General features: G+C 38.0%; 1 protein-coding gene across 1 annotated transcript in view; it reads left to right on the top strand.

Moving 5' to 3' along the window:
- The window catches only part of LRCH3 (leucine-rich repeats and calponin homology (CH) domain containing 3), a 66,764-nt gene that overhangs the window by 24,458 nt on the left and 27,724 nt on the right, over positions 1-14,582 (top strand). Inside the window, exons 2-8 of the mRNA XM_010000351.1 lie at positions 6,559-6,703; positions 8,248-8,374; positions 9,141-9,246; positions 9,420-9,556; positions 10,145-10,254; positions 12,534-12,627; positions 13,469-13,589. Coding sequence (XP_009998653.1) covers positions 6,559-6,703; positions 8,248-8,374; positions 9,141-9,246; positions 9,420-9,556; positions 10,145-10,254; positions 12,534-12,627; positions 13,469-13,589 — 840 coding nt within the window. The remainder of the gene's footprint in view (positions 1-6,558; positions 6,704-8,247; positions 8,375-9,140; positions 9,247-9,419; positions 9,557-10,144; positions 10,255-12,533; positions 12,628-13,468; positions 13,590-14,582) is intronic.

Here is a 14,582-nt window from a genome sequence, read left to right as displayed (position 1 = left end):
TGGTCCCTTTCTTCCCTACACATGCAGCCACACATTCTCATCCTCTCCCTTATACTGATGATTATTATGTGACTGCAGCATGAATCAAATTATGCCTCAGAAGGACTAAAAACTGTCTGTGGCTTTGTTAGGTTTTTGTGGGTTTTTTGCAGGATTTGCTCTCAGTAATGAGGCCCAACTGGCTGTGTGGCTGCACAATCAGGAGTGCTGGTGCAAGGGAGGGGACAGTAATATGTGGCCAGTAAGAAATTGTTCCCCTCACTGGCTTAGAGTGGCTGACTGTGCAGCCAAGGTCTACATTGAAAAATGAATAAATAATACTTGACATAACAGTTTGATTCATTTAGGCTATTGAATTTCCTGCTCTAGAGCCAACTAAAGGAAAATCAACTGGAGTCAGTGGATGGTTAGGAGGTCTCAGTTCTTTGCAGGGACTGGAGCTTGTCACTCTTGCCTGTTCTATAGTTTCTACTGATTTGGGGGATTTTAAAATTTTTTAATAAGCAAACAATATTATTCCTTGCAAAAAGAAAAATAAATTACTTCTCAGAGGAAGTGGCATTGTATTTCAAGTTGTTACTGTGATTAGAATATTTATTCTCTTCTTGCAGTACTCATGCAGTCTGTTCCTGTGAGAAAATCCTGCTTTTGCTGGGAATGTGTTTTCTTGTCAGAGGATGTACAGCATCTGACATCAAGTGCAGGACTGTACAATATTATGTGTATGTTTAGTCAGTGTTTTTTATGGCAACACCTGTGATGTTTTCATTCATATATAAAAGAGAAAGCTGAACTATAGCAAATATGCATTAAAATCATGTGGAGAGAAAAAAGAGAGAGAGAATGAGGGTTGGTGCTTAGAATCTTCTGTTTACCTCTTTGATCCCAGGTATGACTGGGTTTTGTTATTTAATTAGCTCAGTAAGAAGGTTGTACTTGATTAATTTCTTGTTCTCATGTGATGTCTTTTAATGGAGAAGAGTTGAAGGGGCAACTTACTACTAAAACAAATTAGTTTAAGTAATTTGGAAGCCAAATTCTGCAAAACTCACTTGTGTGACTGTTCTTAAGATGCTTCTGAGTTCAAAAACAAAGCTAGCCAGGTTTCGTTTGGTAATGTGGGTGTTGAAGGAAAAGGTAAATGCTTGGGCCATAGTTCTCACTTATCAAAATTGCTTCAAGCAAGGGATTTGTAAGAGTTCTTCAGAGAAGTGAGGGGTTTTCTTCCTTTTTAAAACCTTTGGCAAGAGCTTTGCTATTTGTATTGAATGTTCCGACATAAAAGTGTAGCCAGAGGAAACAATGTATGTGAAACTTTGATCTACACATCTGAAACTTGACAATGCTTTGCCAATGATTTGAAACAGGTTTTATAAAGGATGGTGTTAAGCAGCTTGGTTAAAAGCATGCTATGAACCTTTAGCACAGAAGGCAGGAAATCTGGGGGGGGAGGGGTGATTTCAGTGTCAAGTATAATCTTTCAGTTTGTTTTGTGTGTTATGCTGTGTATTCTCAGGTTGGTGCAGTTGACTTAGGTGGGAAGCACCTCTGCATTCCAGGCATAGCACCATCAAGTTAACATTTGGAAGAAACCACTTAGCTTTGCCTTGTTTTCTGCAAATCATAGCCTGTTCATCTTTCAAAAAACAGCAGATTGGAGGTTCTTGGTTCTAAAATGTTAGTCCATGTAAATGGTTAAAACAGTTGAATGTTGCTGGTACTGCTGCTCAGTAGGAATGTGATCATACAGATCAAGAATGGATCTGCTAAGAATTGAAATGTCATGGGTGTACCAAGGGTGGATTGCATGTCTGAATCTGATTTTTCCTCCATCAAATACTGGAAATTGAAATTAGAAGTTGAAGGATGTGTTTCATTTTAGGGCTACAGAAAGTGTTACTCAGGTATTCCAGCTGGGCAGTGGTGCTCTCGCAACGGCAGTGTGTGTTATCCTGGTAAAACACAGGAAGAACAGCCTTATTCTGGTTCGTATCTTGGATACATGGGAGAATAGTTGGGAAAAGTTCGGGTTTGACAGGACTGAGAGGTAGAGGGTGAGTCAGGAACTGACATTTCTGAGGTTTGTTTTGAATCAGGATTTGACAACAGTGGTAGTGTTACATCACAGCAGGCAGGAAGAGGTGAAATCACCCCTCCTGTGTCAGGAAATCCTCCAGGTGTGAAATCTAAGGATGCCAGTGTTTTCAGTGCTTAGAAAGGAAAACATTCCCAGATACTGAGTACAGAGACCATCAGAATTACATCACACAGGTATTCTTTTATGATGATTCTAGTTTTCTTGTGCAAGAGAGGTCAGTACAGTAATACCAGTAACTCATTTGCTTAGGGCTGTTGCTTTCATTTTGTTTGGTCTCTTTCAGCATCTTTAGGGGAATGTTACCTAAAACTCAGCAGGATCACAAGCATTGCCTTTCTCAGATTTTCATTGCAAGTTCTGCAATGTTTGGGAGCTGAAATAAATCGATTCATGAAACCAGGCTCAATATGCGTTAATTTATTTGGCTAATAGAATGCAAGACAAGAAGTGGAGTTAAGGATTATACAACTATGTGCTTCAAATGCGTTTGGAAATGTGAGCAATCGTTCCAATAGAGTTGATGTTAAACACCATAATTGAGCAATCAAATAACATCAAGTTCCTCAAAATATATGTTTAGTGACATTATCTGAAAGATGCTTGTAGCCTAAGCAGTTAATTTCAGGGAACAGCTTGCCTCTTCTGGAGCAGTAGTTGTAAAGGAATTGTCCAGGTGAGCTACTTTCTGGATCTGTGATATTACATTAGCTACTCCAAGGGTATTCTTCAGTGTTTTATGAAAGGCTGATGATTGTAGCTTTGTTGTTATCAGTGTGAAACTGTGGAGTTTGCTTCTGGTCTTTAAGTTGTGTGTGGTAAAAAAAATCTGTTTACAGTTCCAGATTTTGAATTTATTTCTTCTTGAGCAGCTGTACTTCATCTTTTTGCAGCTGTTCATTCAGCTTTTTGCTGTTTGTCACTATAGTGGCTGCCAGCCTCCTGGTCATTGATTGGCTTATCTAATTATTGATATGAAAACATATTTTTATCTGTAAGCTGCAAGTTAATATATCTTAGATTGTTTGGTATAAAATGAAAACTGTGAGTGTGCTTTTAAGTTACAACACATGCTTCATAGTTTTAGGGAGGACATTTTCTTGCCCTTCAAATGAAGTCACCCTAGTTGAGGGCAGCATGTAGCAGCCAGTGTCACCATCAGGAGTCAGATCAATTCACAGATACCAGTATTGTTGCATCACTGAAGCACATTCGTGGCTGATGTCACAGCTGCCACTGGGCTGTTATGGAAGGCGTGACACAACATGTGGGGGAGCCCACAGTTCACAGCTGCTGACATAATGTCACAATCTCTCTTACATGAGTGTTTTGCCAGTGGGTGTTATGGTGCTTGCTGACTTTTGGTTTTGAACAGACAGCCAAAAATTGAGGCTTCGCTGGCTTACATCAGAATAAATAAAATGTTCAGTGTGTGTGTGTGGGAACACATGCAGATCTCTGGTGACAAAAGGCAGATTTTTATCAACAAAATTTTATAGCACAGGCTAGGCCTAGAACTGTCTTTCATTGTTGTAGTTAGTTGGAATGAGAGCCAAAGCCATACTCCCATCACAACGGAATTAGTGGACTGATCACATTAGCATCTCATGGTGAACTGGAATTCACCACCACCCAGCTGGTCTGAGTGCCAGCAACAGTGGAGCTGCAGCTCCCTCTTTATAGCATCCGTAATGGGTTAATGTACCCAGGACCTTAAACTGTGCATCTTTATGCTTCGGTGATTTTCCTTTGGAGGCAAAATTTGTGTCACAGCTTAAGTTAAAGAAGTGTGAGCACAGCCCTGAGAATGTTTGATGTTAGAGGAACATTCTGCTTTGAGCAGGAAGAGTTTGTTTCATGCCAAATGACGCAACTTTAAATGTAGTGTGTTCTGTAGTCACATGGAGCTTTGGGTTTGCTGGCTCTCTGAGTGGAATCCCAATTAAGATGGAAAAGGTCAGTGATCTGACTCAGCTCTGAGATTTCATTTTGTATTTGTACTGTTGGCTTTTTTATCTTTCACAAAGAGCTTAGTTCCAAAGAATGCTTCCCCTTTGCCAAAATTCCGCATGATCTTGCCTTCAAGGATATGCATCCTTTTTTAGCAGACTAGAGGAATCTTTTTTAAAGCAGATTTCTGGTAACAGTAATTTTAACCCATGAAATGGGAGCACAAACACAACAATCCTAGTTCACATGATAATAGCCAAATTTCACTTATATATTTATTCATAGTAACATTAAACATTTTTGCATTTGAGGGAAAATTAGTCATTTGCTCTTTACATTTTATGGTATGTCAAGGTTGTGAACATACATATTAAAGCAGATAATATGCATCACACTGATTACTCCTTGGTTAATTTGACAGTTATCAATTGCTTCTTAATCAATTATACAATATTTGTGAAATAAAAAATAATACATAATTATCTCACAGCAACATTGTTTTTCTGAGAAACTGAGAAATCCTTGCGCACATTTTAGTTTGCACAATAATTGGTACTATAATACATTTATTGTCTGGTTATTGCTAAACAGTTATTTTGTGGATACCATAGCAAAAGAATATCACTAAGCCAAGATATTTTTAATAAAATACCTTAGGTTTTGTTCCTGTGCCTCACTCCCACATTCTCTTTTGGAAAAGCACCAGCTGCTGCTGTACTGCAGGGTGGCATATATGTAAATACATAAACAATCACTGGAGTGCTTTTTTTTTCTTTTTCTTCTCTCTTGGTTTTGTTAGAGCTGTTCCTTTCATTCAGATATTTTTAGGAGGAAGGTGGGGAAGAGGATGGAGTTGTTGAATTGTTTCATACAATGACTGTTGTACTCTATCCCATTTCTGGTTCCATTTAAGGTCTGCTTTCCGAGGTGGGGGAGGGTTCCAGAGAAATGGGCCAAAACAAAAAACATCACCAAGTCTTAGGGTTGCTGTATTTTGAGTGAAAGATTCTGTGTTCTTTGCAAAATTGAAATAACTGTTGGAGATTTGCAGAGTCTGTTTCAGCTGCACTCAGAGTGACCTCTTCCTAGAGCAGCATAAACTGGAGCAGTGGTAGGCAGGGTCCCCTTATAAAAAAGAAATTCCCCCTTTTAAAAAAAAATAAATAAATAAATTAAAAATGCCAAGAGAAACAAGACCTATCTGCATTGGCAGTCTTTAAAAAGTAATATGTATTGGATGGTTTCTTCATGGAATAAAGATACAGAAAGTACGATGTCAGTTACCTGTATATGTTTAGGAGTGGGAGCTTTTATCCTCTTATGCTGATGAGAAGAAAATGACATTCAAAACAAATAAAGAAAATAGCAGTTAAATTTGGGAGGGTTTTTTAATCATTCACAGCACCAATTCAGGTCAGGTGGGGTTTTACAGTGCATGTCTGCACGCCATCAAAATGCAAAGGTGAAGCGTCAGTTTGTTTAACAGGCAGGTATCTCTGTAGGAACTCCCTGCTGACACAAGGTGCTCTTAACATGAGCATTAAGAGCTGGGTGTGTAAGGAAGCTATTAGTGTGTGTTTGTGAAAACTGTACTTTAGCATATATTATAAGCAAGAACTTTCCTTGATCTTTAAAGAAGCAAGAATCCTTTGCAACTGCGTTATTTAACACAATGCAGCTTTTACTCTTGAAGGAGAGTAATTATAGATACAGACTCCTAATTGGATCTGGCTAAGGAAAAATATTGATTCTTCAAATACAAGCATTTGATAGTAGTTTTGGTTAAACATTTGTCCCTTGCCAAGCAAGGAATGAACAATCACAATGAAACTGAGGTTTACTGCTCACAGGAAGCAGAGCATTTCTTTGCAGCTGTGAAGGCTCATGATGGAAAATCCTTCCATTGCCTGGTTGAGATCACAGGCTTGAACTGATGTCTCTCTGAGGAGGGAATGCTTTGGCTAAAGTATAGAAAGCTTGTCTAAGGGGTGTGCCTCATGTTTCACCTGTTGAAACTGTTACCTATGTGTGTATCTGTATAAAGTCTGTGTTTTAGACCAGAAATGTGAAACTGAGATTTCCATGCAGCCAACAGTACCTTAACAGGGAGCTGGGAGAAAAGTACTTTCTGATTCATTTAATTACAGCACTGCCACCCAATGCCAATTCCATAATCTGATCCTGGAAGAGAGATGCAAAGCTGGCTTTTTCAGCATCTTAAACCAGCTTCCTGTAAAGTATAAGGCAGTTGGGGATGTGAAATCATGACTGTGAAAGAAATGTTGTATCTCCTCTGTTTCTTATTGTGGCTGTAAGATGTTAAAAGGTGTTGATTTATTTCATGTGTGAGGTGAGAGTCTCTTTGTAATCTTGGAAAAAATTTTGCAGGCAAAAGAACAAAACTGATTCCTGTCCAACTGCTCCCACTGTGTGATGGGGAATATACAGACAATACTTCATGAAGTTTTAATGTAACTTTACTGAACATTTCTTTTTTTTCCCCCTCCCTTCAGATTTGTCACGGAACAGACTGTCAGAGCTTCCAGCAGAAGCGTGTCACTTTGTCTCCCTTGAGAGTCTTAATTTGTACCAGAACTGCATTCGATACATCCCAGAGGCTATTTTGAACTTACAGTCTTTAACATTTCTAAATATCAGGTAACAATTGTCTTAGAAATGTTGCTTTAGCATAAGCAGCCTATGTTTTATAGATTTTGATGCATCCATAAGTAATGCTAATGTAGTGTGTAATCATCACATTGTTACATTGCATGTCATTGAATCAAAGGAACCTAAACCAGTCTTACCCACTTAAGGATCAGGGAAGGTGAGGATTAAGCAGCTGCTTGTAGAAGTGGAGTATGAAGAAGAAAGCTAATTCCAACTTAAAGGACTCACAAAGTAAATTCCAGTAGTTTTCATGTGAAATACAGGTGTGCAGACTGAAAACAGAGGATACAGCTTTTGGGTAGTCTTTATAATTCAGCTTTTGGCAGCTAAGTAAGACTTAATGCAATTTACCTTCTTTCTAGTGGTGGCTTTTAAAGATCTTAAGCATTAACACATCTCTACCAGCATTAAAAGCTAATTGCTGCAACTTAGCCTGTTGATGCAATTCAATTGCATACAGTGTCCTCCATTTGTAGAAGGTCTTTTAAGAGGTATGGAAAGTTTGTCACAAATTGGCAGTGATTTCAAGCAAGAAAAGCTTCAATCTGTTTCCTTCTGGTGTTATACTTTTGCCAATTTAGTATGCTTATGTTCCTTTATTTTCTTTTTTTAATGATGGTGAGAATTGTAGGAATAGGATATGAATCAAGTATGGATTTCCTGTTGCTATGGTCTCTAGTAGGTGCAGTCCAATTATCATCCTTTAATATCCTAGCTTTTAAAGCTGCTGTTAGTTCACCTACTCCTCAGAACTTTTTTTTTTCTTTAATAATAGGCAAATCTGGGTTTCAAGCATTGAATAATACAGCAGCATATTTTGTTAAATGTCAACATCTGATCAAAGCCTTAATTAAGATCCTAATAATTTTCTTTCTAATCATCCAGCCACTGTTCCTTGCTATGTTTTAATTTTAAAGGGTATCTTTCTCTTTTACAATCCAGTTTCACTCTGCATGATTCTCATTTGAGGTTATATGATCCAGTCATATGTCCTTATATTTGCTTTAGTAGTATTTTGTTATGAAAATGTCCAAGACTGTATTTTGGAATAGTGAAATCCATGATACCAAGATTCTTGGTCCATGTGTCTTAATGAATATTCACAGTGTATTTTGATTAAGTAATTAAGTAATTTCTTGATTAAGTAATTAATTTGTGTGGCATTTTGTATGTACTGACCTGCACTACCTGTTGGAAAGGCTTTTGCTCTCTGTTCAAACATACCCATTTGTGACAAGGGTGGCCAGTTATCAGAAGCACCTGAAAGGGCACAAAAATGTCATATTCCCCACACTGAGTTTTGAAAGCATCTGATCACGCCTGGTACTTGATACTTAGAGTTTGTTCATGTGTAATTAGCTAAAGCAAGTAATGAATAAAGATTTAATGGAACTGCTTTTATAGTATTATATAGAAAATTAGTTGATCATCTAAGTGGAGTGTGTTTTTTGTTTGTGTCTTTTATTGCATTAAGATATGAGGTGATTTCTCCGTTTAGAAAGTTCTGATTTTGTTTTCTTTCTGTCCAAAAGTCGAAACCAGCTTTCAACTCTGCCAGTACATCTCTGTAGTCTGCCACTAAAGGTTTTGATAGTGAGTAATAATAAGTTGGTTTCAATACCTGAAGAAATTGGACAGCTCAGACAGTTGACAGAGCTTGTGAGTATACAGTTATTGTAACTATTACTGTTCAGTCCTAATTTTTAATTCGTGTGTTTAATAGTTTCAGTGGTGCTTCAGAAGAAAAAGTTTGTTTTAATTGACCTAAATAATCAGGATGCTGCCTGAGCTTCTGCAAGATCAATACCCTGTTTCTCATTCTGCTGAGAACTTTGTGATTGTAAAGCAGTCACTTGTGTGCAGTAGCAGGTTAGCTAAATCTGCCCCGAGGCCAAGGAGAATTTCTGTTTGCCGTAGTGTCTCCAACTGTTCTGACTTTGTATACAGGTGTTAGAAAAGAGTCTGAAATATTCTGAGATTTTTTTAAAAAATTAAAAATTGTGTGGAGGAAAGATGCCTTGTACTGGAGAGCAAATGCTCCATGTCAATTTAACAAATTTCCCTATTTTTGAAAGGAAAGCTGGATGGAATTAGAGCTGTTGGTGGATTTTTTTTCTGGCAAAAAGCTTTTATATAGCAAGTAGCATTGTCTCAATAACTTGAATGAGGTAACTTAAAAGAAGTTTCTACATCTGATGGCTTAATCTTTTAAAGCTTTTATTTCCCTGTATATGTAAAATGAGAATAACGCTTCACATCAGCAATAGGATTTAATAAATCTAAGGATCTGAGGTGTGACATAAATAGTTGTGTTTTTTTCTTTCAGTCCCTAAATAAAACATTACAGATTGGAATTAACAGAGGCTTAGCTGTCAGTGGTGGTAGTGTTAAAATCACTAACTCATTATTTACTCTTGCTTGGTAGGATGTGAGCTGCAATGAAATACAAACAATACCTCCACAGATCGGCAATCTGGAATTCTTGCGGGACCTAAATGTCAGAAGAAATAATTTGGTGCGTTTACCTGAAGGTGAGATAAAGGCTGTCAGTTGTAACAGCAGAAACTTCAAGCACTTCTTTGTTTTCTGTGATATTTTTTTTTCTTCTGATAGCTGAAAGCAGTGTACTTAATTATTTTTTAAAACACATTTTTATACTCTTCCTTTTTTAATATGCTGAATTGTGTTTATTTTCTATCTTCAGAGCTTGCTGAGTTGCCATTGATTCGATTAGATTTCTCCTGCAATAAAATCACAACAATACCAGTTTGTTATAGGAACCTTAGACACCTGCAGACCATCATGTTAGAGAACAACCCTCTCCAGTCACCCCCTGCACAGGTAAACTGCAGGTCACTAGTTCAATTAAAAAGGGCAGAATGAAGTGAAAAGCTGAATTACAAGCTTTCTTTAAGAGCAAGAGCACTTCAACTAAATTGTATCATCTAAAAGTGTTAAATACAAAATACGGCTTGAAAAATACCTTTTTCTTCAGTAGGGTTGTGCTTCCCATTTGAAAGCAAAGACAACTCTCATTGGCTTAATTCACTTTAAATTTGAGCTAGCTTTGGCAGTCTGCCACTGCCATTCAAAGCTGGGCATGGGTGGGATGCATCTGTTCAGATGCCAAGGGTATAAATTCTAGTACTTGTAAATGCTTATGTCTTGTTTGCATGATGAAATGTCAGCATCCAGCTGACTAAGATGTATGCAGACCAGATGTACTTGGAGGACAGCTTCCATGTGTCTATAATGGGCATCCCGTGATCCACTATAGCTGCTTCTCTAAAATGCAGTAAGATAAGATGCATTGGTTGACATAAATGTGCTCATTTATTACTTTCAACAGTGGGTTAAATGTCTGTAGAATAATTCAAACATTTATTTTCAAATTATGCTTACTTTTTTTTTAATATTTTTTTTTTTAAGATATGTATAAAAGGAAAAATTCACATATTTAAATACCTGAACATAGAAGCATGCAAGATAGCTCCAGACTTGCCTGATTATGACAGGAGACCCATGGGGTTCGGATCTTGGTAAGTCTGGCACAATCCCAGTTTCCTCATTTCAATGACATTCAGGAAAACTGTCTCAGTCATCTGAGCTTAAAAAAAAAAAGATGCTAGGATTATTCTTTCATAAGTGTGTTGATGTAGGTGGCTTTGAAGAATGTAATTTGTGTTACCTGGTGGTACATTCTGACAAGGTACCACTATCACAGAATCGCACAGAATCTTAGGGGTTGGAAGGGACCTCAAAAGATCATCTAGTCCAACCCCCCTGCCAGAGCACATCACACAGGAACATGTCCAGGTGGGTTTTGAATGTCTCCAGTGAAGGAGACTCCACAACCTCTCTGGGCAGCCTGTTCCAGTGCTCTGTCACTCTTGCAGTAAAGTAGTTTTTTCTGATGTTTACATGGAACCTCCTGTGTTCCAGTTTGTACCCATTGCCCCTTGTTCTATCACTGGACATCATTGAAAAAAGCCTGGCTATGCACTTTGTATGCTTCTCACTGTGTAAGAAGTGAGGAGCAGTTCAGAAGAAAACCTGGGCAATATTGTATGAAAGGCAGTTCTAGAGCTGATCCACAGTTAGGAGAGAATGTTGGTAAATTCCTGGTGCCGGGGGCATTGCTCTCACGTTGTTAACGTGTGTGCTCAGTTTATAAGATCTTAATATCTTCTATGTACTTACAGAAGTACATCCCTGCTGTGATTTTGAACCTTTTGTACATAATTTTATAACTGTGGTGTTCAAATCACAGGTGTAAATGCTAATCTCCACCCTCTTGGTAAACGATTGTTCTTGGCAAGCTTTCACATGGCCCTGGTGCTCAGTATTGTAACACAAATATTGGAACAGTCAGCCTTATCAGCTGCTAAATTAAGATGTCTAGAGAAAAGCAGGAGTTAAGATTTATTTCTGTTACATGATATGGAAGAAAGGGAGTCAGTGAAGTAAATTACGTCAGTCATCTTGGAAGGTGGCAACAAGGTGGGGAGGGAGTACCTTGCTAATGGATGTACCACTGCCTGAGCAGTGATAAAACACAGAGAGCTCTGCAATAAATCATGAGTCCATTGTCAGTGATTCAAGTTAATTGTTCTTTAACTGGTCTGGGCATTTTAATCATCATTCCTTTTTCTTGCCTACACACAAGAAGGGAGTTGTTTTTTCTTTCTCCTTTTTTCTTTGTAGGGGTTCATTATGCAGATGATATTTCTATTCAAATGTAGGCCCATAAAGGTGGAACTCTTCTGAGTTTCTCAAAACTTCATGCGGGTGCAAGAGCTTATCTTTTGGTGTATGTTTGCAGAGTCTGACCTGTGTAGAAGCAGATGCATAGAGTAACGTTTCTCATCACACATATGGTGCTGCATTAATTATTATAATGTTAGTAATAATAATAGTAATTTGAAAATAATTATTTCCTGAAAGAGGATTTCAGAGGGAGCAGCAACTTGGGAGTAATACCAGTGAGAAGAAGACCTGCAGTTTAGTCATGATGGGGTGAAGCAATTAGCTTCCTGGAATTCATTCTTCCTTGTGTGTTATATAGTAATTACTGCTGCAGTTCTCCCTGGGGCATCGAGTGCCAGTGGGACAGTTGAGCCATTGTGAAATGCCATCTGCAGTGGATCAGACAAGTCCCATTGTCTCTTTTACTGTAGCTATCTGCAGCAGTTGCCAGACTTGACATCTGTGATGGCCGTACTGCTGAATTACGTAGTTTCTGAGCCCAGAAATTTAGAGAAGAACTGTATGGCTGTTTGGTTATGTGTATTGTAGCACTAGGCACATGTCTGATGCCTTTGTCTAGACATGTCATCGACAAAATTGAGCTCTGTAGATGAAAACTGTATCTATTATATTATGAATTATTTTAAATACTGTCCAGCTTACTACACATTTTCTTAGGTAGATAATTATTACACACAAGATAGTAATTTAATACAGTCTGTGTTATTAGGTGTAGAAGAAGTTATATTCTGTTTCACCTGTGGTTTTAGTAATGTTGCATGAGTTCATGTTTACAACGGAAAAGTTTGTGGGACAGCATTTTTCAACCATAACATACAAGTCGTGGAAAATGCAAGTTTGACTTGTTAAACAGTGAAGTAGGAAATCACTTTGCAGTTTTCTCTTCCGTGTGGCAAATTCACTATGATACTTTCTAGCATGCTGATCTTGTGAACACACTGCAACTGTGCTTGGTATCTTATTCTGTAATCTTGGTATCTTTTGTTCTGTAATAGCTGAGAAGCTCTTGGTGGTGTTTATATTACAGTAACTAAAACTGTGTGTTTGACAGCCATGAGGAGCTCTATTCTGGTCGTTCATACGGAGCACTTGATTCTGGCTTCAACAGTGTGGACAGTGGAGACAAAAGATGGTCAGGGAATGAGGTAAGTTATTGAGTGCAGTATTGTACAGGAAAAAGAACTAATAAGTATATGCCTGGCAGCATATTCAATAGGTAACATGTATATGTTGGTGTGCAGGTTGCCTTGAGCCAAAATGGTTTGTTGTTTTATTGGAGAAAAACAAGCACAATTTTCTATTGGGTGGATGCAAAGTTGGAAATCGTAAGAGAAATGCATGCGACAATGCATGATAGGTGGATTTACTGGAACATAAAAGATGAGAAGGAGGGAGTTGATTTTTGAAAAAGCTTAAAACTGTACCATGTTGCAACATTGAGTCAACTACAGTTACTCAGGAGTAGTTGTTTCAGTGAAAATTAAGCTTCAAGAATGAGACGGGAGTTTTATCTTTTAACATATGTTTCAAATGTTAAAAATAAAGCCTATTTGTCATTTAGAACCAGGAAAATGGGATCTCCTTAACAAGGAGACTGTCAATTATTCTTCCAAGGAAGCAGCTTCCTTTTACTCTTGGGACAGGTAGAAAAGGCAGTAGCCAGGAGATCAAGTGTTTCAGTGAGCTACACTACATATGCCTGCTTGCTCTCCTATCTTGGTTTTTGAGAGGGTTCTAGGAGTTTCCATTTTTTGATGTTGTCAAGCACTTGGCAGATATTGCAGATGAAACTGTAGGCAAGCTGTTTTTTTAAGGAAGCTTAAATATATGTTTAAAAAAAAAACAGTACCCGATAGCTGTATTTTGCTTTAAGTTAGTGTTTTGTAGGTGCAGGACAGGACAGTTGATGTAAAAACACAAATCAAGAGGTAGTAACTTACAAGATGAAATTTCCAAAGTGTTTCTTGACTCAACTGTTTCCTAAAGCCAACAGATGAGTTGTCAGATCTCCCTTTACGTGTGGCAGAGATCACTAAAGAGCAGAGACTGCGGAGAGAAAGTCAGTATCAAGAACACCGAGGGAGCACAGTTGTGACCAATGGTGGAGGTAAATTGTGATCTTTGGCTAACCATATTTATTGTTAATATTAAATTATTGTTATTAAGCTTCCAGAATATTTGTTATGAATAGTAGGTTATCTAAAGAGGAAAAAGAGAGACGTCTAGATGGAATGACACAAAAGCACCGTTGTATAAACAGTGTAAAAATACTGTGCAAGGCAAAGTCAGATAGCATCAGAATTAGGATTATCTGGGAAACGTTGTCAGCTTCTTCCTATGTGCTGTGTTAAAGTCTTCAGATGCTTCAAATTGTATTTTGGAGTCTTGCATTTTGGTGCATGGAGTTTTGCTGCTTGACTCTTGCTCTGTGCTGACTGCTGTCAGAATGGGATAAGCAACTTTCTCAGGGAATTTCATATTTCCTAGTAGTGAAAGTGCCATGTCCAGCAGTCCTGGGTTTTAATCCAAATATGCAAGCCATCTAGGAGAGGAGTATTTCTGAGTGGCATTGCTGCTTTGTACCTTCTCCATTTGCTGTCCTGCAATCCTACAGTAGCACCCTCGTATTTATTCAAGCAGTGATAACACTTCCCAAGTTTCTTAATCTCAGCATTTCTTTTCAGTTTTAACTTCCAATAGTCTGCTGCTACCATTGGGTCACAGTTCAGTCCTCTTGTTTATATGTCCCAATTTTAGCATATTTCCAGGGTTTTTTTCAGTCTTTGCCTCTTATCCATTTGTTTTGCTCTGCTGTTTATTAGATCTCATCCCATAAACTTTAACTTTTCTGCTTTCTCAGCTGCTGTTTTCCATTTGCCCTAAAGGCTCCAGTTTATACTCACTATCTGAGTCTCACTCTTAAGAGCTTGTTTTTGTCTTCTGTGCCTGTCTCACACTTTTTCTTCCTTCTTCCCTCCTCATCCCCCTCTTCATCTTTTGCCATCTTCTTTTCTTGGTCTTACTCTTCTCTGCCACAATATTTTGTTTTCTTTGCCACCTTCTGGAAATACCTGAAACTTTTTTGATTAACTCACACTCT

This window comes from Chaetura pelagica, unplaced genomic scaffold (assembly GCF_000747805.2).
Source record: "Chaetura pelagica isolate M959 unplaced genomic scaffold, ChaPel_1.0 scaffold20, whole genome shotgun sequence".
In the NCBI taxonomy this organism is placed as follows: domain Eukaryota; kingdom Metazoa; phylum Chordata; class Aves; order Apodiformes; family Apodidae; genus Chaetura; species Chaetura pelagica.
Note: the sequence above shows the minus strand (reverse complement) of the source record. Positions and strands in the feature narration are given on the sequence as shown.